Here is a 25,161-nt window from a genome sequence, read left to right on the forward strand (position 1 = left end):
GGCTCTGGGGAGCCAAGAATTTGTGTGCAATCACAAAGTGTGTGCTCTAAAGAGACTGCCAAGATTTAGGACTCTTATCTCTGAGATAGTCTTACTAAAAATCCATTACAATGAAGGTTTATCCCCTCTCTCAGTGCCATGGAGCTCGGCATGGCTGAAATATGAACAGGTAATTAAAAGGATATGCCTGATTTTACAGTGAGCCCAGTGACACAGAATCACCAAACAGCTGTTGGGAAAGGCATTTGGCACAGGGCGCAGGTTACCTCTGTTGGGGTTGCGGGGCAGGGAATGTAGAAAACGAAGACCATTTGAAGAATCAGAATTGGTCTCTTAATTCTTTTCTATGGAATGGAAAGACAAATGCAAATGTTAGTTATCTTGGTCTAGACCTCATTCTCTGGTTGGCTAATATGTCAGATGGTCTCAGGGTCACCCATGAAAAGGGCTTGACAAACATCCCCCACCCCCAACAGGGGATGAGGAAGTCAGGGCTAGGACTTCCAATCGAAGGAGCAGGAACTGGGTGAAAGAGTTGTGAGCAGAGTAAGCCATCAACAAAAGTTTGAAAACTATAGAGAATCAACCATTCCATATACACAGGGTGTGGTTCTGTTGGAGTGGAATTTACTCTTTAATTAAAAGCCAGTAAGTCTGGAGGATGAATAAATCCCACAAAGAGTCCAAGTAAAGCATCTGACTGGCAAACTTCCTTTCAAGCCATTCCTAACATACACCCAAAGCCCCCGTCATATTCTCTCCCTTCTAACACCCACCTGTAGGCTCAGATCAGAAACATATAGGATGTCCCCTGTTCTGTAAGCATTTCTCGGGCTTTTCTCTACACTTTCAGTTTGACCGAGATAGAAATGTGTGATCTCCATGTTCTCTGACAGCCACAAACCACTGTTGATTCAGGCATGCTTGCTGTAGCATCATCAGATTCTGCCGAAAGGCAGTAGACATTAGGAGGGGCAACACCTAAAATCTCACAAGAGAAAATAGTGCTTGGACTCTTCAATGTTATTAACGGATTTTTCTCTGTAAAATGCACCCGGGTAGCTGTAGTCTGTGAATATTAGACTCAATTAGGAGAACGGCACTAATGAGGTCAAAGCAGCTCCTCTCTCCTGTGATCACAGACTGCACCCCTGGCCCTGGCCAGCTGTCTGGCAATATGTGCTTCTGGTCACAAGGGGGTCCATGGGAGGGTGTGTGTGTGTGTGTGTGTTTCTATCTGTGCACATCCATCACCGTTAATGGGAAATCAGCTCTAAGTTCACACCCAGTTGAGGGACAGATCAGGCATGCTACCTTCAAAATCAGAGGGCAGCAGGCAGCTGTACTTGGGACATCAAAAGTCTCCTTTATCTGGTGTTGAACTGGACACAGGGAGCAATCCGCAGTAGTAGTCAGAAAAGCAAGGACTTATTCACAAAGCCTGATGGCCCACTTTGCCTAAGACATGTACTTGTGAATGTGTGCATGACTATGATACAAATTAAAGTGTCTAGCAGAAATCTGTTTCCAGGAGCTGTCCCCCTCCTCCCGCTGTGCAGGGGAGAAACGCTCTTTGACGCTGCGACATCACTGCTGCTGAACTGACTCTGTGAGAGCACACTTGGATTTCTGGCCCAGAACCCCTTTCAGGACACTTCTTTTGGGCAACAGCAGAAAAAAAATACAAGGTGAGATGCAATCGTAGTATGTGAATCTAACACCATCTATTTAAGAATTAGCTTTATTTTCTATGTTCCAGATCTCAATATAGTTGAACTACATATGCTTAAAACTCCAAGGTAGCTAAAAAGTCCAGTTTACTGGAGAGAAAATAAAGTCACACATGACTTTTAGAAAGTGATGGGACAGAGTCTGGATTTCTTGCTCTCGTCCTAAATTTAGACAACACTCCGCCTTAGTTCTCCACAATCCACACCGGGGCTGTTGCAGTGAGCGCAGGAGGAGCTGGGAAGCCGTTTTCAGGGGGAGCAGCCGCACAGAGATAGCACAGTGCAAGTCACATTTTGGCACAGCACACCACAAGAGAGGCTGCCAGGATTTTGGACTGTCGTGTTCCCTTTCGGTCACTTGGGGACCAATCAAATGGGGCTGGAAGGGTGGGGTTCATAGGCACTCTGCTTCGAAGAGCACAGCAGATTCCAGGCTTGCCCTGAAAAGTACAGGAATGCCTGAACCAACTGTGCCACTGAATCCAGCAATTGCTCACATTCGTAAACCTTCTGGGAAAGTTCCTAAGCTCTGTGCATAACAAGAAATTCCAAGAGAAGCCAGGAAGGGGATGACTTCTTTGAGAGCAGCTATGATTCAAAATGCCGGGCACTGCGTCATCTGTAGTCAATCACCTGGACAGGCGCACCAAAAACATGACTGCTTTTCTTCTTTGGGGACTGGACTGTCTGCAGAGCCCAAATAAGTCCCCACCCAAACATAAAGCCACAGGGAACGGAGGCACCTGGCACCAGCTCTGGCAGGAGCGGTCAGCACTGTGATCAGCTTTCAAAGTTTTCATGTAACAGATGGTGTGCTCTGCCCGTGACTCAGATCTCAGGGATGCTGGGGCTGCAGCCACATGGAACCCAAATACAGGGTTCACCCCACTTCACGAAGAAGACTGGGGAAGCATCCACCAAGTCAGACAATGAAGGGAGAGCTTGCAGGTGGGAAGATCCATTCTTCTAGCACCAAAGCTGTCCAATAAAACAGCTCACATTCGCCTTCAGGTCAAAAGGCAAAGCATCATCTATGTACACAAGAGTCTGATTCTGCCAATACTAGTGAGTTTTATTAGAAAATGTGTCCTTATAGGAGACACTGAATGTAAAGACCGTTCAGCATTTCATTTCACTCTAAAGACAAATGAGAAACTGGTCCCATCAGATAGAAGAGCCCCAAGTTCACCTGGGCTAAAAATAGACTTTCATATCCCAGAAAGCAGAGAACAAAGGGAAGCCCAGCAGTGTTCTGGGGAAGACTGCAGTCGATATTCCTGGGATGCGAGGATCATCCCAGTCCTAGAGGGAAGCACCAGCAGGTGACACTGTGCCTGGCTACCCAGGGAATGTCCTGACCCCGCTCCAATCCAAATAGCTTATGAGCCCCTCTGGGTCAGCAGGACAACCAGCTCCTCAAAGTGTAGGAAGGTGTTTCCAGGGGAGAAAATCCACCATTTCATAAACCCCTAGGCTTTTGGGTTTCAGTGGTAGTTGGTTTAAACAAGGAAAATGTCCCTCCAGGGTTCTGACACTAAAATCAGTCAATATCTCAGGTTTGAGTTGACAGTCAATGTGCTGGAAATATGGACAGGAAGAATGTATGGAATCTCAGTGCCTGGCCCCAGCCTTATCAGTATGGAAATAACTTAACAGCACACAAATGCTAAAGTGGGGTTCCCAGAGTAAATCACTCCCATACCTGCTCCTAACCACACTTAACGTTCACCTGGATTTATGAGATGATAGAAGCAGAGACTCTCACAACTATTATATTCTTTTCCTTTTCTCTTTCACAGGGTCAGTTTTTTTCTCATGTCTCTGTGAGGGGCCCAGGTAAGTGATTCTTAGCTGCAGACGCTCAGCGCCAACTAACATGTGGTCCAATTTTCTAAATGTGAGTGTTGTTTTTTGCCTAGAACGGAAGCTTCATCTTTTAGTCATTTTGTTTTAATTCAGCCCAGAAAACAGATCTGTTTTCCTGCTTGCTTTCAGAAGCATGAATGCAGGGCCTCATGGAGGACAAGACTCATTCCCTCAGCAGATGCAAAGCCTTCTGCCCCAGGTACACAGCCGCCAACCTGTCTGGTGGGTTTCGAGTTTGGAATCACTCATTGCTACAAATAGATTCTTTCAGAGGAGAGTGTCCATTTGCCATTGTGATTCCACTTGGATTAGTACTTTGAAATCCCAGCTTGGCTTTACTACCTTCTGGACAGGTAAATAGTGACTATAACCAGCTGAGATCCCAACCAAACCCCAAATGGGAAAACTACCCCATGAGAAAGTCTCCAGCTGGGAAAAGCTGCCCTTTTCTCGACTCTTTAAAGCTGAGATTCGTAATTATTTTAGTGAGTAGCCTCCCAGACAAATAATTCAATTGGGCTAATTTTCAGCTACAGTCAGGCATCCTGATGGGAAGGCAGGCCAAACAAGCCATCTGCACAACCCGAGTCTGGGTTGCCTGGGGAGCATCAGGGCTCCATTGTGTTCGGGGCCATTTTCAGCTTCTTTTCTTAGTCATTTTTAAAGTGCCTCTTCCCGTCCTACCCCATCCCTGCTTTTGTGTGTGTTTGTGTGGTATATGTGCTCGATCGCTCAGCTATGTCCAACTCTTTGAGGCCCCATGGACTGTAGCCCACCAGCCTCCTCTGCCCATGGGATTTTCCAGGCAAGAATACTGGAGCAGGTTGCCATTTCCTACTCCAGGGGATCTCCCTGACCCAGGGACCAAACGCACCTCTCTTGCTTCTCCTGCCCTGGCAGGGAGATTCTTTACCACTACTGCCTCCTGGGAAGCCCCATCTCTGCTTAGGAACTTTTAGATGCATTCCATGCCTAGAGTCTCCTAGAATCAAAACTGTGTGTAACAGGTCCCAATGCACTCCCTTTTATCCTGATGACATCCGACACCAACCCCTCTACCTGTTAACAAAGACAATACCTGGAGGAACTTTCAACTTAACCACAAGCAAACACTTTCAACAGCAATTTTTTTTTAACAGATAAACATTTCAGTTTGTTTTCACTTGTTAAAAAATACATCTAATTTTGTGATAATACTTAAATCTAGGTATCTCTCTAAAGTTGGGTTAAAAGTCAAAACATCTTAGAATGCTCAGGGGTTACTCAGTAGGAAGTAAAGATGGGCTAGACTTGAAGTGATAGAAATGGAAAATAAAGAGAAGTCATGAGGATTCTGGCCTAAGGAAGTTGATGGGACCCAGTGAGGGATGCAAAGGACAGAGGGGAGATAAAGCTGTCCCCTAAGATGGATGAGGGTTTCCCAGGTGGCACTAGTGGTAAAGAATCTGCCTGCCAATGCAGGGGTCATAACAGACACAGGTTTGATCCCTGGGTCGGAACAATTCCGTGGAGGAGGGCATGGCAACCCGCTCCAGTAGTCTTGCCTGGACAATCCCTTGGACAGAGGAGCCTGGCAGGCTGTAGTCCATAGGGTCGTGCAGAGTCAGACACAACTGAAGTGACTTAGCATGCATGCACAAGGTGGATGAACTGTGCCTCTGACAGACCCAGACAGAGAATGGGGCTCATTGTGGCAGTGAGTTTGTACAGGAAAGCCTTGAGCACAGTACTGGGCATAATGAGTTATAAACACCAGGGGCATATTCAAATGAGAATGCTAATAACAGCTGGAGAGTAGAGATGGTGAGGACTAGACGCACAGATAAAGGAACTGTTGGGCAGGGTTGATGGGTGGGTTATGAGAACATATGAGTTTTCTGAAGAGAAGGTGTAAACAAAAACCACTTGGAAGTGGAAACAGCAAAACACAAGGAAGCAGAGAGAGGACGGGGAAGGTAGGAGAAAAGCCAGAACACATCATCCCTACCGCTGGCCCCCTTAATGAGCACCTATCAACTCTTCTTGTCTCTAAGTAGTTTATTCTTCTGTATTTAACATGGGGAACATAGCACTGCCATAACCACCTATAATTACTCCCTGTTAACAAAAGGGACCAAAATCAAAGTTATCATTAACAACATGTTCAAAATGTCAGAGGTGTCAGATATGCTTCAAAGGTATAGAAATACTTTGATTATTACCATACCTAGTCACAACTGAACAGGAAATCCTGGTGTGAGAAAACACTGCTGTATTCCTCAACATTTCCAACACAAATAGGGGTTCCCAAAATCAACGCCAAGTTTCCTCTAGCAATCTTCATGCTGTATCTTAGAATCTAATCTTCCAAATCTCTTCTACTTCTCACCTTCAAATGACAACATCAGCACCTCTTAGGAAAATACTCATTTCTGCATGGAATGAATACAAACCTTTCTAATCAAACTTAAGCCTCTGAAAACCTTGTTTGGTTCTCAGAAAGACTCAGGCAGATACCTCAATCTTGCCAGAACAAACATCATGTGATAGCAAATATAAATAAGACCCATGACAAAAAAGAAAATCAACTCAAGGACAATAAAACCTGCCATTCACAAGCTAAGAGAAATTTATTTGCCATTATAAATACCACCATTCCCTAATAATTTGGCTCCTAACACTGGCTAAAGGCGCGACCATGAATGGCCAGATGATTTAGCATTAGGAAGTAAACCTGCAGCCTCAAGAGATGTTTTGTCTATAATGTGAAGGTTATGTTGTGAAGACTCATCCATTAAGGTCCAAGTTAGACAAATATGCAAACTGTCTAAGGGAGGAGATGAGCAAACCCCCAGTACCCGTCTGGGTCAGTTCTCCTCCAAGCCATGGGCCTTCCTCATCATTCACGTAAAAGGGACTTGATTTTATGTGCTCACTCTTTGCAAGGCAAAGACGATGGATTTTGCAGCTTTGAGGATACCATGACTTTCCACCAAAAAAAAAAAAAAAACAACTTCACAAGACAAACATGAAAAAATCAACTCTGTGAGTTGCTTTCCATTTCCACTCCATTGTAAACTGAGGCTGAGCCTGAGATCACCTCATGATTCACTGACATGTGCAAGTGGATACCAACTCTTAATAATCTCTGTTGAGATTGTGCTCATTAATCCTCAATCCCCGGGAACCAAAACTCATGAACTAGCTTCCAGTTCATCCACTGGTTTAGTCATTCCCCTGAGTGGGATGCAAAGACCAAGCCAACTTCTCTTCCAGCATCAAATTCCATCTAAGCTGAGGGCAAAATTTAAATCTATAAGGAGAAAGCGGAGAGTGCTTACATGACTAGTGTGCTGAAATGGAGGGGGAGGACAAGAGAATCCTTACGATATAAGGGTTAGATTTTCCAGTTATTGGGGTGGGGGAAGAAATAGGCCGTCATCTCTCATAATGTTCCCAATGGGTGTTTCCTTTCAGTCATGCTGATTTCTTTTTTAAAGGCACGAAAAGATGAAAAACCATCTCATCTACTAGAATTTAGAGAACATGGTGGCATTTTCAAAACTAGGATAAAACCAAGTTTAGATTTCAGAATTTTCTTTTTCTCCAGACTTGTAAGGCAGGGGCTAGGGAGAAAAGCCAGGGAGAGGGGCTGTATTGCATAAATATAGAAGCAACATGTTAACATAACTGGAAATATACAGCTGTTGCAAGTTTTCTCAACTTGCTATCTCTTATTTTTCACCCTGTGCCACCCACACGTTGCCACTCACACCTCCCCCAGAGAGCAACCATGCCCACTAGTAGCTGATACAGCAAGACTGCAACGAAGGCAAAGCACCTCCCTCTCTGCTCCCTCTCTCCCCAAGTAACTGGTGGTGTCGGGTAACATGATTTCCAGGTACAGAATATAATCAGATTGAGCAGCTGACTTTTCTGAGCTGAGGCTGACCTGGCTATGCCCTGTTCCATGACTCCTGTTGAGCTGGGATCCAAGATCTTAAGATTGTAGCTTGTCCCCTGTTCCCATGTGTTAAACAGTCAACACCCTCTGGGAATAGACTGCACTTTTCATCATTTGGGTAGGAATTCTAGAGGACGGAAATGTCCTAATTTGCTATTGCTGCATCAGCATAATGAGTCAGATGTAGATCCTAGGGGAGAATAACAACCCTTAGCACTTATATACCATGCTTTTCATCTTCAGGGTCCTTCCCTATGTTAGGCTGTAATGTTATATTTCTCTCAGCAAGATAAAGGAGTTCATTTCTAGTACTTTCAACTCCTCTTCCTTTCTTAAACACATACACACACACACACACACACACTCACACACAACTGTTATCACATGATGAAGCTCTCTCTCTCCTCCTAGATAGGCACTGTTGGAGCTCTTCTGTAAAAAAGAAATCAAATGTGAGAGGTCAATCCATCCTTTAACAAAATCTTTTGTTTTTGTTTTTTCCACTAATGTGGAACATGAGATCAACATGCAGATTGTCAGTTACTGGTATCTATTCAGTATTACTGCCTGGGTTCCCATACTTGACTCTCCATGTCTCATAGTCTTCTGTGTCATCTCTGACCACTGAGGAGAGTGGAAGACTGTCTTGGAGGATTCTGGAGGACTCTGCCAAGTTCCATACTCAGACCTCTTCTCTACCTCATCTCCATTCACCCCTAGCCCAGGTCATTCCCTTGAGTCTCATGCATTTAAACACCACCTCCCAGGTGGCTCAGTGGTAAAGAATCTGCCTGCCAGTGCAGGAGACATGGGTTTGATCCCTGAGTTGGGAAGATTCCTTGGGTCAGGAAGATCCCCTGGAGAAGGAAAAGGTAACCCATTCCAGTATTCTTGTCTGGGAAATCCCATGGATAGAGGAGCCTGGAAAGCTACAGTCCATGGGGTTGCAAAGTAGCTGAACACGAATGAGTGACTAAACAACAATAACGACATGCCAATGACCTACCAATTTATATTTTCAGACAGGTCCTGTATTACATATCTATATATTCATCTGCCCAGTAGATATTTCCCCTTAACAAGTTTGCAAACAATCTCTTCAATTTGCCCTTCAAACTTGTTTTTCCCACAGGCAACTCCATCCTTTCAGTTGCTGAGGTCAAAAACCTGGTTTTATCCTGAATTCCATCTATTACTTCTGAGACCTAATTCATCACCAATTCCTGTTGGCTCTATCTTCAAATTAATCCAGAATCTAACTACCCCTTCCATCTGCACCTTGGACCAATCTGCCATCATCTTTAACCTAGATTCTTAAGATACCCTCCTAACTGGTCTCACTTTGCTATTTCCTTTCAATAATTTACTTTCAACTTGGCAGCCAAGTAAACTTTGTTACACAGTAAGTCCCCTATATAGAAACCTTCAAGTTGTGAAATTTCAAAGATTCAAACACGTATTTGCGTGTCCAATCTTGTAGGTTAGTTCACGTGTCTGTCACGTGCGCAGGTGGTTGTACTTTTGTGCACTTTACTGTAGAGTACTGTGTAGATTTCAGCACTGCAGTATCTTTATTTCAAGCCCAGGATGTCCACAAACATGTATAAAAGCCGTGGTGATACAGATGGCACTGCTAAGAAGTACCAGCTGTTGTACTGTACTACTGAACTTTTCAAGGTACTGTACTGTAAGATTTAAAATATTTTCTTTATTTGGGGGGTTTGTTTTTTATGTATTATTGTGTGAAACCTATTACAGTACAGTACTATATAAGTGCTTGTGTTAGTTGGGTATCGAGGCTAACTTTATTGGACTTAGAAACAAATTGGACTTACGCTCTCTGGGAATGGAACTCGTTGGTCTATAGGAGATCTGCTGTATGTAAGTCAGATGCTATGATACCTCTCCTTACAGTTGTCCTATGGTTCTCCATCTCACTTAGACTGAAGCCTACTCAGCTTTCTTGGATATGACCCTGCATGCCCACTCTGCCCATCACTGCACACCCTGCTCTTTGCTGTTTCTCCAGCAAAGAGCACCCTCCAGCCTCAGGGCATTGCACCTACTGCTCTCTCTACTCTCCTCCCCAGTACACAACTGGTTCTGACTTCTTCCTCCTTCAGGTCACAGCTGCATGTTCGCTCACCAGGGAGGCCCCTTAGATCACTCCCAACACTCCCTGTGCCCCTTCCCTGAAATATTTTTCTCTACAGCACTTTTCACCTTCGGACATGTTATATATTCTATTGGTTTTACTTGTTTACTGTTTGTCTTGCCCATGAGAAGTAAGCAACCTGAAGTCAGGGATTTTTCGTTTTCTGTTTTAAAATCAGCTTTAGTCCGTATATTCACCAGTGCCTTGGACAGTGCCTAGCACATGATGGGCTCTCAAAAATATTTATTGTGTGAATAAATGATGAACAAAAGTTTCTCGTCTGTTTCAGGACACGCACTAGCCTGACTAGGCAAGTTGAGATCCGTGATACTGCTAGTGAGGAATACTTTTTCAAGAGAAAAAATATATCTCTAATTAAAGAGTTTTGAAGCTATGGGTTTATGCTAAGGTGGAAGGTTGAGGCAATTATGGAACGCGTCATCTGCTATATAATATATGCTGTGGATACAGACACTAGGGCTTTTCCATTGGTCATTACCTGCCTCCAGCCTGTCCTCACTCTATACACATGTTGGAATACTTTTGGCAATGTATCAGGATTAAAGATAGTCTGTCGAACAGAATTTTTCCCAACAGATAGCCACACAGGCTAAACAACAACCAACTATCTATTTGCTCTTTGATAGAATTTTCTAGACCAAACTTCAGCTAGAATTTTAAAGGAGGAGGAAAGGACCAGTTCAGTCTTTCTAACATTTCTGTATAAAGTATTTAGCAAGTTCAAGCAAAAATCTTTTTAAACCAAATTTTCCATATAAACAAATCCATCTCCCACTTTACAAAATAAAACTTGCTGAGGGAACTAATGGGCTTCCCAAGTGGTGCCAGTGGTAAGGAACACACCTGCCAGTGCAGGAGACATAAGAGACACGGGTGTGATCCCTGGGTTGGAAGGACCCCCTGGAAGAGGGCATGGCAACCCACTCCATTCTTGCCTGGGGAATCCCACGGACAGAGGAGCCTGGCAGCCTATGGTCCATAGCATCACAAAGACTCAGACAGGACTGAACTGATTTAGCATGAGGAACTATTGCAAGTCTTCTATTAGCAGTCTCAGAGGAAAATAAATTAGAAGAGAGTTAGAATGTAGAATTAAAAAGGAATTGTTCTCCGAATGTGCAGCAAAAGGGACAAGGGAGGAGACAGAACTTAATGATGACAAGGTATGCCCTGAAAAACAACTTGTATTCCAGGACTTCCCTGGGGGTTCACTGTTTAAGACTCCATGCTTCCAATACTAGCGGCACAGGTTTACTCCCTGGTCAGGGAACTAAGATCCCACACACCTCCCAACCAAAAGATTTTTTTTAAAAAAAAGAACTCGTATTCCTACTATTCAAGCGGGGAACAAATAAATGAAGTAGGAGCTGGTGGTGACAGTGTGCCAAGGATGTTGGAAGCTGGAGAAATGCGGAGGAAGGGATGAATAGAAATATGTTGGCAGACGAGACAGCATCTCCTACTCCACATTCCCCATCATGTGGCTTCCAAGGAAATCACCAACACACCAACGTACACAAGAAGTCACCAACACAGCTCATTTGGCCGTTGGATGAGTCACCCTGCCTGAGGCCTCAAGAAAGTGCCTACTTGTGTAGTCATGGCCACCGAGGCTGGATTTGGCCCACTGGTTTGAACAAGGCAGTGGAAGAGGAAACTTCAACAGTCTGAATGCTGTCCAACTTCCAGTGCGTGCAAGTGAAGTTGGGGTGTGAGACACTGGTCTCCTGAGGGGCCCACCCCAAAACCATGGGGGAAGCTGGCTGCAGGATCCCCCACCCACATACCCTTCTCAAAGTCATCACATGACTAATGTTGCTAAGAGCAACATTTGAAAGAGAAGAAAAACATATTTCTTCAATGGCAGTAGTCCTCCTCAACTTTGTTTGCCTGAATATTTTAACACTTTTTTGTACTCAACCCACAGAGAATCAAAAGCAACTCACATACACAAAGAAAATGTAGATCATGAAAATGTCACTCTACATTAAAAACTGGGACCAGAGGAAATATAAACTGGAACTGAAAGTCTAGTCTGTGGGGAAGTAAAATGCTCATTACCGTGTTCTAAAAAGTTCTCAAAGTCAAACAGTCAGTTTGGCTTCATGTTAATCAAGCAGTCAAAGCAAAAAGAGAAACAGAACTGGTTACAAAATTCTCATGTCCACAAGGAGAAAATATTTCAGTTCCTCAGGGGAAGCAAACTGTTTCCTGGAATTCAGATCTGTAAGAATTTCCTCCCCTGGGGCTTCATATAGGAGATGGTGAGTACTATGCAAAGAAGATCTAAAACCACAACCCGATCATGGGCTTCTAAAGCTGCTGTTCTTGGTAAATATCTTCAGGAAAACCAAGGGCATACATTTTGACTAAAACCCTGCTGTCAGAAATGAAGACAATATGGACCAAGTATACACCTTACTTATAGCTCAGAAGAAGCCGGTCTTAACTATCTCAAGGAATAAATGAACTTAATCTCTCAGTTGTCTACATATGTCATGTCCATCAGGAAAGCTAAATTTATTACTCAACCAGAGTAAATTTACTAGACTTTTTGGTTCCTCTCTTCCTTGCTATTTTTATGGTTTTTAAAAATCTATTTCTATTGCAATGAAATATAGAATGCATGCCTTCTATTTTTATTTAGTTAAAAATTTTAAGTACTCAGAACAGCATCTGGCAAATAAGTGCTAAATAAGTGTTTGTTTTAAAAAAAGAAAAAAGAAAGGCCCTTCACTGGGTTGGGGCTGGGGAGGTAGGAGATGGTCAAGTATGAATAACTAATTATAAATAAAATGAGTTGCTTGAGATTTTATATCCCTCTTGTAACCTATTTTCAGGATTTTTCCTAAAGCAGTACAGACTGAATACAGACCCTCGGCTATCATGATGTGAGAATGTGACATGAAAAATCTGGTGGAGAGGGATTATTCTAATTTCACATAGAGGGAGATTCAAAGGTTTTGAAACACTTAGAGAAATATCAGAGCCTTTTAAAATTTCTTCTCCGGATGCAACAGCTGGAAATGCAGAATCCATTACAATGTAGCTGGTACCTCCTTTCAACCCGCTTTCACAGTTTAAGTCTCGGGGCATGGGATATGTCTAATGTGTTGTTTAGTACAGTGTGGGCATTCAATAATGGTCTATAAAAACAAACTAAAAATACTAAAAAGCTTCATTATCTTATTTACTTGTGCTTCCATTTCTTTTCCTTAATCTGATACAGTGATTTTTTAAATGCCGGCACAACATTGCAATAAAAAAAGAGTATATTCTGGAGGGATTCATAAAGTAGATTTTCTACATTTGTAAGAACAAATAATGCACACTTATAGTGAACCTATTTATTTCAACAACAACAAATACATGATAATATGGTCAAGAAGGAACTGTGAAATGTGGTAGAGAGACACCAAGAAGATGATAGAAATCAGATAGTTATAGCCTGGGTCAAGATCAGATGAAATCCTCTCTTCTACTGCTATGATCCTTCACTTGTCATCTTACCCTCTGGTCCTTGTCTTCTGCACTTACCACCCATGGAAATCTTGCTATTATTCAGCAAAGGAAAACAACTAGTTTTGAATGGAAAATTCCATGAGTTTATCTGACTCAAGTCAAGAATAATTATGATCCATCTGATGTATGGCAGAGACCACCACAACACTGTAAAGCAATTATCCTCCAATTAAAAAAAAAGAATCAGGATAATTTTTTGGCTTGAATTCCATATTTCATATAATCTGCTTTTCCCATGATTTTTCTACCACAACCAGAGATTCATCCATTAAAAAAAAAAAAACATAAAGCACTTGTAAATGGATAAAATGCTGTTTTAAAGCCACATCAGCACAACAATGCCACCTAGTTTCAACACAGACGTGTCTAGCAGGTGCTAGAGGAAACACTTGTCCAGGCATCCAAGTGAACCTACCCGCTTGCTGCTCTCTTCCTCCTGAGCCTTCCTAAACTCATGCTCTAGAGAGCAGTCCAACTCACTGAAGAGCCCCACCTCCTCGCAGTTCTTCAGGAATCTCGTTGGGGTTGGAGTCTGATCTGAAAACAAAGACCAAATGATTAGACAGGGGATCGTTTCCTCAAAAGCCAATGGCAAGCACGACCTAAATTCACTAATCCCCTCCACTAGCCTTAATGACAAAGCCAAGTGGCCATCCATAACTTTCCAGCCCTTTACATAAAATTAGAATATGGAATAAAATAAAACCATAAAGCCCAGAGAAAGAATATGATGTGTAGAAGCCTGCAGCACATGAGAGGTTCCCTCTGGAAAACTTCAGTTGAGAAGAAGCCACTGTTGACTTTCTGGGGTTCATATCATTTGAATACATGTCGCAATGTGTAGAATTTTTTAATTGGAAAAAACAATTTTGCTCAAATAAGGCCAAAAAAAATCTAGAGTCAATGTTAAGCCTGACTTTAGGGAGCTGGGAGGATAAAATATTTAATAAATGTTTATATTAAACAAAAAGAAGGAAGCACGCATTTGATTCCTTTTTCTTAATGGAGAATAAAGATTTAGCAATTCTTTCTCTCATTTTGAGAGTCACAGAAGGATGATGAATGGTTCCAAGACAAACACATTCAGCTTCCATCCCTCAAAAATATACTTATTAATTTTATTTTCCTCTGCTATAGCCAAAAGAATGTTCAGAGAAGACATTTTAAAAGGAATAGAATTTCTTTCATGTTCTTGATGGTCTGGAGAGTTTACCACTTCAAAAACTGGAGGATCTGAAACCACTATTTGTGTCTTAATATTATGTACATATTCTCTAGACTCTAGGTCTCATAAGATCCTATAGGTAAGCAGTGTAGAATCACACTTTTGTAATTATTAAAAGTAGTTATATTCCTAGTAAAAGTATACTTACATGAATAAGAATAAAATTGTGTTAACTGCACTTCTCTCAGTAACAAAAGATTAAAAAAACCAGAGAGGACCACTTCCCAGTGGGAAGCCTGGCCATGTTAATTGTTTTGCAAGTGAAGAAAACTGAAGCTCTGAGTGATTAAGGGTCTTATTCAAGATCTTCCGGGTAGATGTAGCAACCCTGGTATTGTAACCAAGGGCTTGGTGCTATTTCCATTATGTGCATGCATTATTCCCATCTGAGTCTATGGCAGACACTGCTAGATGGATTACAACATTGTCCAACGATCTACATTCAGCCTCAAATCTCTTTCTGGACAGTCCTCTTAGTCATCAACACCAGTCAACTGCAGAAAGTCCCCAAGTTGCAATGAAATTGCAGTTTTGGCATTCTCTTTATATGTTCCTATATGACCAGAAACTAGAATCCTATTTCATTTTCTAAATCATAGAGAAGTTAATTTTAGTAAATTATCCATTGAAAGTCAAAGAATAATCTTAATATCTATGAAGCTGAAAAAGACTTGATATTTCCATTTAATGAGCCTTTCCAAGGCAATGTCTCCTGATACACTATGGGCATGGGGCTTTCCTACCTGTTAAGGACCCAAATGGTTGACTTGGATTCAAATGCAACAAAATATCTACCTGCATTCTTCCCCATTCTTAGTCTGGTCTCCAAGATCTTGAGCTCCCTTTGTAGTACATGGAGAGCCAGTAGGAGGGCCAGATGATTATAAATTGGACACTACAGACAAAAGATATACAAAGCATTGGGTTTTGCTAAAAATGGTTTTATTAAAATGTACATTCATTTATTAAGCTATACATATATTCCTACAAGGGCTTCCCTAGTGGCGCTAGCATCAAAGAATCTTCCTGCCAGTGCAGAAGACATAAGAGATGTGGGTTTGATCCCTGGGTTGGGAAGATCCCCTGGAGGAGGGCATGGCAATCCACTCCAATATTGTTACCTGGAGAATCCCAGGGACAGAGGAGCCTGGCATAGGGTCCGTAGAGTCCATAGGGTCACAAAGAGCAATTTAGCAACAACTGAAGCAACTTGGCATGCATGGACACATATACCTACATATCCATACATATCTATAACAGTTATATATACCACACAGTGTTTATAATAAAATTAGTATTTATTCAGCATTTTGCAGTTCACAAACATTTTCACCCACATTGTCTAGAACCCAGATCTCACAAGATCCTATGAGGTAAGCAGGGTACATATTATTTTAAAACAGGAGAAATAAGTACTTTGCACAAGGTCACATGATTTATAACCATCTTATCACTATTAAGTCCTCTCTTACCTATGACCATAATCCTTCCTCAATCTAAACCCCATGCTTTGCCCAGACTCTCCTTATAGGTCCAAAGGTCTTGGGTACAAGAGTAAAAGACGATATTGACAACTCAGAAATCTAGATGTGATAATTGTGTGATTTAGGGAAAATTACCTACATTCTCTGGACATGCTCATCATCTTTCAAACAAGGTTTGGATCATAAAATCACCACCATAACCGGGTTCCATTCGAAAGTCACTGTAGTAGGTCAAAGATACATATGACCATGTAAAGAACAGCAGGACAGGAACACCAGTAACAACTGGTTAGATACTAGAAATTCGGCCAGAGTAAGGGCTAGACAGAGTTTTATAAACAGAGGGTGTAAGTGGACAGGAACCGGGAGCGGAAATAAAAGTGTGTGTGTGTGTGTGTGTGTGTGTGTGTGTGTGTGTGTGTGTTCGTGTGTATGGCTGTACCTTTACTGGGTGCTTATTCCATTCCAAACTGTAAATAATCTGCCTACCACACAGGAGACCCAGGTTCGATCCTTGGGTGGGGAAGATCCCATGGAGAAGGGAATTACAATACACTCCAGTATTCTTGCCTAGAGAATTCCATGGACAGAGGAGCCTGGCAGGTTATAGTCCATGGGGTTGCAAAGAGTCGGAAAAGACTGACTAACTAATCCTTTCACGCTGTTCCATGCCAAACATACTGCTAAGTATTTTGCTGCATCATCTCATTAATTTTCACACCAACCACATTAGGTAAAAATTACCTCCTCCATTTTACTTACAAGGAAACTGAAACTCACCTTGGGCACCATTTAGAAATGGAGTCATATAACTGTATTGGTAATGAACAATCCTTAAACAATCCTTGGTTCTTCTGAAGTATCTTGCAATCATTTATATCCTTCACACAATAGAACTACACTACTGCACTACAAGCCTACAGACTCTTCACTATCCAGCAAGAATATTTTTGTGACTAAAAAAACCTGAGAAAGTATCACATAACAGAACTGAAATATTAGACCACTTGTCATCAGTAGGAATTTCGTTTGCCAGGTTTTATTTTTCCTTTTATTTCTCTATGCTTCTCTGTTGGAGATTTAGAAGTTGAGGGCCATGATTCCGGGTAAAGAGAATAGTAATCCTAGAAGCTCTATAAGACTTCTGAACTCTGGGACAAGTTCATGAGATGGTCCCTAAAATTGAATTCAGGTTGGCATTTGGGGACCCAAGCCCCAAGCAAAGTTGAGAGATGTTTTCTATCTTCGCTAAAGCAAAATTATTCCCAGATACCCACATATACCCACATACATCAACAAAGGAGAGTGAAGGAGCATGGCACAGGGTAGCAACAGCACCATCCATCATGACGAACATCTCTGCAGCAACAGGGAGACAAAGCTGTGGAACAAGAGCAGCCATGGGCAGTAAAGACAGCCGGCCCCCTCCTCCCCAGATCCAAAGACCCAGAGGAGGGCCCCAGAGTTGTTACCAAATGTGACTTTCTTTGCTGTATGATAAGAGTGAAGGGAAGGCAAAACATTTATCTATATTCACATTTGGAATAGATAAGGCACACTGTTCTGAATATTTAATTCATTCTCTTCTTGTGAATGAGCTATTCTTTCCAGTTACAACAGGAACCAGAAAATGGAGCTTAACTTTTGTTTTAACATTTATTAGAATTAATACAGGGTCTCAAGTCATCTTTGATCCCACATGGTACCAGTTCCAAGTAAGCCAGGAAATGTGCAAATCTTCAAAAGAGGGAACAGCTAAATCTATCAGCAGCTTAAATAAAAGAGGCAGAGTTTCTCGGCCACATGAATGCCTTGTCAAGTAACTATTCCAGCTGAGATCAGACCAGAAATAAGTGAGTAATATCCATGGCCAAAGTTAAAATTCTTCTAATCTATGCCTTATTTAGAACCAAGAGCATACACCAGTTATCTCTAGCGGCAGCAGTTTCTATGTCCTGAATAACAGTGACTGATGCTCTGTCTGTGGATAATACCGAAGGTGTGTTCAGTAGTGACGAGTTAAACTCCAAGGACTTATAGGAACTGGTTCCACTCAGAACTCAGAGTTGACATGATCATTTAAGGACTGCTGCTCTCCTTTCTTTTAGTGCTTTTACTCCAGTGGGGACCATCTGAATGAGAGATGGAGACTCTCAATCCCAAATCTCAAACTAAAAGTTACTAGTTTTTGAGTCTGAATGCTACCTGAGTTGTAGCTATAACCTTTGTAAATCTGCATGGGAGCTGCAGCTTGTGTGCCACCTTCTCACAGTCTACAAAGAGCACATCAAGCCAAGGTCTCAGGAGACCTAGACACCCAGGGCCAGTGCAAGCAAGAAATCTTAGCCTCTTCTACTCCTCTCAAGCATCCTTGGGGATATATTTACCAACCAGACAAGAAAGATTTGTACCAAAAGGGATAAAATATCTTTTGTAAAGTTTGTCATATTTCAATATCTACTTCCCTTCCTGGAATGATGAGTCTATTTCTTGAAAATGGAGCATCTTCTCATAAAATCACTGCCTCTGTAAATAGCTCACTAAAGGATATCTGCCAACAGAGCAGACTCTATTTGCCTATCTGCCAGGAAAAGGACCACAAACATGGCATTATGAGTTAGGCATTTACCCATCATTTCTGTGATAAAAAAAATCCTGCATCACATTACATCTCACCTGGGAAGGACCACAAGTGTATGGCTAGAACTAATAGGGAAAAAAACAACTCACTAAGTTTTCAGTCAATCCATAGTCTGCCTACCATCAAGTGGTTCAGTCCCAGGAAGTATGATTATTCCAAAACCTAAATGACAAGCACAAAGCTAAAGCATGAAACCCAATTCTTCTTTTAAAAAGTGTTTAGTCTGGTTTACATTTAATAATAGGTTGCTACTTTATTCAGTTTCAGAGCTGTGTTTGAGTTATATGTCTGTCTATGTTTCTTTTTTTTTAATAAAAAAGGCAAGGTGACATGTCATCAATTTAAGAAAAAGGGAAAAGCAGATTTCCCATCATATACCAGAGGAGAAAAAAATGTGAGTCACCTAAGCAAAAATTTTTTTCCTATTGGTCTCATAGTCTCAGTGATGGTATTACTAAAGGACTCTATAAAGTAATTTTATATCATTCTGTATTAAATCGATACTATAAAAGCCTCACTTATTCAGACAATTTATAAGAAAGATCAGTTTGAATTAGTGACCATTCTAACTGTAGGGTATTTTTTTAAAGGCAATGCATTTTTATAATTTGCGTGACTCAATTTCAGCCAACAAAATGTGGCTTAATGGAATTCCTTAAGAATGCTGCTCAAATCAATAGAGAAAAATATTAGAAGTAGCCTATCTATTTTGGTAAGAGTTAAGGTTCTCAAAAAAGGCATCTCTCTTAGAGATTTTTAATATTCTTTTTATAGTCAGATTTATCCCACTATTTTCAACCAATGCTTTCATAGAAATATTCTTATCCCTTACCTGCATTTTAACAGCGTTCTAGTTAAGAAAGTTTACATTAAATGAATTTTAAAATACATAATCCTTCATAAGAGCAATAATCAGTAACAACCGACAGAATTCCACAGAATTCTAAACAGGCTTCTTTGCAATAAATGTGCCTTTTATTGAGTGTGAATATACAATAGGAGCAATAGGGTCCTCTCAGTGACAGTGACATCTGTCCCAAGAGGCAGTGCTCCTATAGAACAAACCAAAGCAAATTTGGCTTTTAACAACAGCTCTGGGATACTTAAAAACTGACCTGGACTGGGGTGATCCAGATCAGTAAGAGGTGAGACACACTCTCACACTCTTAACTAACATGCTGCAATCCATTCACTGTCAAGGTAGAGAGCTGGTGGACTAGGCACCCTTAGGATATGAGTCAACCAGAGCATGCTCTGATAAGGGCATCTCTTACGACATATGGTTTCAGAAGACAGCAGTATGGATTTAAAAATACAAGTCTATTTTCCACACCTGCATACTATCAGCCACGGCCTAACTCTAAGTGTTTCAACAGCCATTAAGTCACAATTTTAATTCTGTTTAGAGGAGCTAAGCCAGTAAAAAGTGTTACTAACACTGTGAAACCACATCTTCGCTGGCCACATAAATGAAGGGGTCAAAATCTGCCCTGAATAGTGGAATCGAAAGCTTAATGCTTCCACTTAGTCACTAATTGCCCAAGTTCTCCTACACTCTTTGTCAAAAGGAATTGAGTTCCAGATTAAATAGACTAGAAGTCAATTTTTCATATATAAAAGGAGATTTTCAATCAAGGCCTCTGACATATTCAGGTGAATTTTTAAAATTCTACTTTGCTTGACCAATTAAAAACATGAATAACAAGATGACCTAGCCTAGATGGCAGTAGTAACTTATCACAGTGGATGAGAAAATCTGATTTAAAAACACAACTCTTCATTCCTCTAAATGCTAATGCATTGTTATAATTTCCTTCTAAAAATGTTTGACTCTTCTTCCCATTTGATGACTGCTAAAAAGCCTCTTGAAAGTGAAAGAGGAGAGTGAAAAAGTTGGCTTAAAGCTCAACATAGAAAACTAAGATCATGGCATCTGGTCCCATCACTTCATGGGAAATAGATGGGGAAACAGTGGAAACAGTGTCAGACTTTATTTTGGGGGGCTCCAAAATCACTGCAGATGGTGATTGCAGCCATGAAATTAAAAGACGCTTACTCCTTGAAAGGAAAGTTATGACCAACCTAGAGAGCATATTCAAAAGCAGAGACATTACTTTGCCAACAAAGGTCTGTCTAGTCAAGGCTATGGTTTTTCCTGTGGTCATGTATGGATGTGAGAGTTGGACTGTGAAGAAGGCTGACCGCCAAAGAATTGATGCTTTTGAACTGTGTTGTTGGAGAAGACTCTTGAGAGTCCCTTGGACTGCAAGGAGATCCAACCAGTCCATTCTGAAGGAAATCAGTTCTGGGTGTTCTTTGGAAGGAATGATGCTAAAGCTGAAACTCCAGTACTTTGGCCACCCCATGCGAAGAGTTGACTCATTGGAAAAGACTCTGATGCTGGGAGGGATTAGGGGCAGGAGGAGAAGGGGACAACCGAGGATGAGATGGCTGGATGGCATCACCGACTTGATGGACGTGGGTTTGGGTGAACTCCAGGGAAGCCTGGCATGCTGCGATTCATGGGGTCGCAAAAAGTCGGACATGACTGAGTGACTGAACTGAACTGAAGAGATAAATCAATAATATAATAAAAAGCAGTTCATAGACTTATATCCAAACATAAATCTTAGGCTGAAATATGCTAAGAATAATATGCTGCTGCTGCTGCTGCTAAGTTGCTTCAGTCATGTCCGACTCTGTGCGACCCCATAGCATATCTCACCAAATGTAGATGTATAGTAAGAAAAACATAGATAGGGACTTTGGACAAATTGCTTATCCTCTTGATGTTTTTCACTCATATGAAAAAAAAAAAGTGGCCAGGATTAAATGACAGTGTATATAAAGCAGGGGCCACAATTACTGGCACAAGATACGGCAATAAGTGGTAGCTCTTGCTATTATCATGCTGCCCTCTGGTGCAAGCCATCTCCACCACCCTCTGTTCCATGAAGATCTGATTGATTTCCATAGTGAGAAATCATTATGTAACTTTGCCACTGATGGAAGAGAAAGAAGGGAAGCATGGGCTGTGTTTGTGTGTGTGTGTGTGTGTGTGTGCGCGCGTGCGCTGTGTGTGATTTATGTACTTTTTATATCCCAGTGCATTCCAAAAAGAATTTGCAGTGATATGTCACCTTTCCTCTGACTTTTCTATTAAAATGTTCTTGGATTGTTAAGTAGGGTTTACAGCAAAGAGCCATGGGCAGTAGATTTGGATTCTGAGATTGTCTGGTTGATTACAGTTTCTTGGAAACAAAAGTTCTACTTCATTGAAAACATTTTGCTTTCTCCACAGTAAGAATTAGGTTCTGAATCTGGAACTAGGCTGTACTTCTCGACCTAATCCAGATCTCAGCTGGCTTCTGAAGGGTTATAGTGTCCTTTATATACCTCTCCTCTGTGTGTCAGTACAAGACACAGTCAGCTGCACCGCCTCTGGTGTTGGGGTTTTACCACTTCCAGCCCCACCACACTCAGAGGTCAGGGAGAAAGAACCCCTGAGCCTGGGGTGCTGAACACCAGGTCTTGGCTGAAATGCCATATCCATCCGGAAACGGCCTTTCCTGACCTCCCTTCAGACAGCCTGCTGGCCACTGATGTCACACTATCACGTTTTTATCTTCGTCAGAGTACTTGTCCCTAACTGATATTTTCTTATTTATTTATCTGCGGGCAGGGGGTTGTTTTGTTTTGTTTGCCTATTATCTCTCTTCCTCCCCACTCTGAATAGCGTAAAATCGGCTCTATGGAAGAGCAGCTTCATCTGTCTGGTTCAATACCACATCCCCAGCACCCAACGCGATAGGATCTTTGCAGGCACTCATCAAATGTTTGTTAAATAAATGAATGGTGGTGAAGGGGCAGCTTCAGATCCTCTTTCTACACCTTAGCGGATGCCTGTCCTAACTTCTCTACAAGCACAGTCCCTTTGCCTGTGGCATTAATCGGATTAAGATGTCTAGTGGGGGAACTGACCGGGCATTTAAAGGCAGTCTCTGTGTCTCTTTCTCAGGTTTCCCACCTGAGTGTTGATAGGGCTTTACCTTTTGGGAAAGGTCTGTGATACTCTTGAACTTCATCTTCCCTTTAATGAAATAAAATCTATCATCTTCTAGGTCACTCCACAACACACAACACATACACACAGAGTTCTCATTTAGAGTATTATCTGCTTATTATTTGTTCAGCTACAAAGTTGCACTTTGATTCTTATTCTGTTTTTCCAGAACCCTGTAAAAAATGGAGGTGGGGATGTCTGATAGGGCAAGATGGGGGAATTCCAGGATACCAAGCCATAATACCATTAATGTAGACCCAAACACATATCTCTAATGCTTCAGTATCTCTAATACTGAAATTTGATCATCATTTGCAAACCCAATAGATCTGCTGTGATATGGTAGTTGGTAATTTTGCAACCTGTGTGTGAAACCTTTGCTATCACCACTTTCCTCACCAAGAAATTACCACCTATCAGATTAAGAATAGCTAAAGGGAATGATTCATGCCCCTGATCACATCAGGAACTCTGGACATGTATCATATGGCCCAAATAAGGGTGGAAGGACCAAGGTGGGAGGGGATGGAAGTCTTTGCCCTCAGTATCCAACACCACCACTCCTATTCATGTCCCTACTAGTACTGACCCCTTAGAAAGAAAGGTTTTATGTTTACTCTCCATTCATAAAAGCAGACTCATCTTAATAAAACACCATGACTGCCACTGGTATTAACCTGACTTGTGATGTGTCGAAGATTGTTTACAGTCATTTTGAGTGGTAAATTCTACCTGCCCTAAATAAAATGGGCTCTATGGCAAAGCTATGAAATTATTTCAGATCTTACAATTCTTTGGATATTTATCCATTAAGAATATATCTGTGGTATCTTAATAACTTCCCTAACATGGAACAACAGACTGGTTCCAAATAGGAAAAGGAGTACATCAAGGCTGTGTATTGTCACCCTGCTTATTTAACTTATATGCACAGTACACCATGAGAAACGCTGGACTGGAAGAAACACAAGCTGGAATCAAGATTGCCAGGAGAAATATCAATCACCTCAGATATGCAGATGACACCACCCTTATGGCAGAAAGTGAAGAGGAGCTAAAGAGCCTCTTGATGAAAGTGAAAGAGGAGAGTGAAAAAGTTGGCTTAAAGCTCAACATTCAGAAAATGAAGATCATGGCATCTGGTCCCATCACTTCATGGGAAATAGATGGGGAAACAGTGGAAACAGTGTCAGACTTTATTTTGGGGGGCTCCAAAATCACTGCAGATGGTGATTGCAGCCATGAAATTAAAAGACACTTACTACTTGGAAGAAAAGTTATGACCAACCTAGAGAGCATATTCAAAAGCAGAGATTACTTTGCTGACTAAGGTCCGTCTAGTCAAGGCTATGGTTTTTCCCGTGGTCATGTATGGATGTGAGAGTTGGACTGTGAAGAAGGCTGAGCGCCGAAGAATTGATGCTTTTGAACTGTGGTGTTGGAGAAGACGCTTGAGAGTCCCTTGGACTACAAGGAGATCCAACCAGTCCATTCTGAAGGAGATCAGTCCTGGGTGTTCTTTGGAAGGAATGACGCTAAGGCTGAAACTCCAGTACTTTGGCCACCTCATGCAAAGAGTTGACTCATTTGAAAAGACCCTGATGCTGGGAGGGATTGGGGGCAGGAGGAGAAGGGGACGACAGAGGATGAGATGGCTGGACGGCATCACCGACTCGATGGACATGAGTCTGGGTGAACTCCGGGAGTTGGTGATGGACAGGGAGGCCTGGCGTGCTGCGATTCATGGGGTCACAAAGAGTCAGACACGACTGAGCGACTGAACTGAACTGAACTGAACTGCAATATTTGCAATTAATGAAGGATGAAGTGATTTTCCAAAAATTTAAGTTAGCCAGATATCCTGAAATCAGTGATAAACATACCTACCATACATTATCTCCTTAATATATGTCAAACTCCTATTCATCTGAAATAAAATTTTGTATAATCAAATATTGCTTGAAAGAAAATAGCCCAGGAGGGACTTAAACATTTTTGCCCTGATGATGCTCACTGAGTTAAGATTTGATTTATGCTACTTTTATTTTTACTATATTTCAAGCTGTAAAAAATCATTAATGTTTATGAGAGGCCACAAAATAGACTTAAGGTACACTAAGAAATAAAATCTTAATGAACATATTTTAATAAAAATATATTCTGAAACTTTTGATAAATTCAAATCCAAGTAATCAAGATATACACAAGTAAAATTTCAATCATATTTACAATCATAATCTAGTATGCTAAAACTGTATTTGAGATGAACATATATAAAGACTTTCTTGAGAAAAAACAGCAAGGCAAAAATATCCAGTAAATAGCCTATTACAATTCACTGTGGACAAATTGACTGACGTATGATGTGTAGTTGACCTCAACCCCTGGAGTTGGACTGGATAGCTCTGCATTCTGTTCCAGCAAGAAAATTCTGCAAGATTACAAACATGCAGCGTGGGTAGCACATTTTAAAATTTAACACTCAATTTCATTGGGAGTATGAAATGGCCT

The 25,161-nt window shown here is 41.5% G+C and overlaps 1 protein-coding gene across 1 annotated transcript in view; it reads right to left on the reverse strand.

Moving 5' to 3' along the window:
- CREB5 (cAMP responsive element binding protein 5) overlaps nucleotides 1-25,161 on the reverse strand; it is a 347,045-nt gene that overhangs the window by 312,887 nt on the left and 8,997 nt on the right. Inside the window, exon 3 of the mRNA XM_068972747.1 lies at nucleotides 13,653-13,774. Coding sequence (XP_068828848.1) covers nucleotides 13,653-13,774 — 122 coding nt within the window. The remainder of the gene's footprint in view (nucleotides 1-13,652; nucleotides 13,775-25,161) is intronic.

This window comes from Capricornis sumatraensis, chromosome 5 (assembly GCF_032405125.1).
Source record: "Capricornis sumatraensis isolate serow.1 chromosome 5, serow.2, whole genome shotgun sequence".
NCBI classification, from domain to species: domain Eukaryota; kingdom Metazoa; phylum Chordata; class Mammalia; order Artiodactyla; family Bovidae; genus Capricornis; species Capricornis sumatraensis.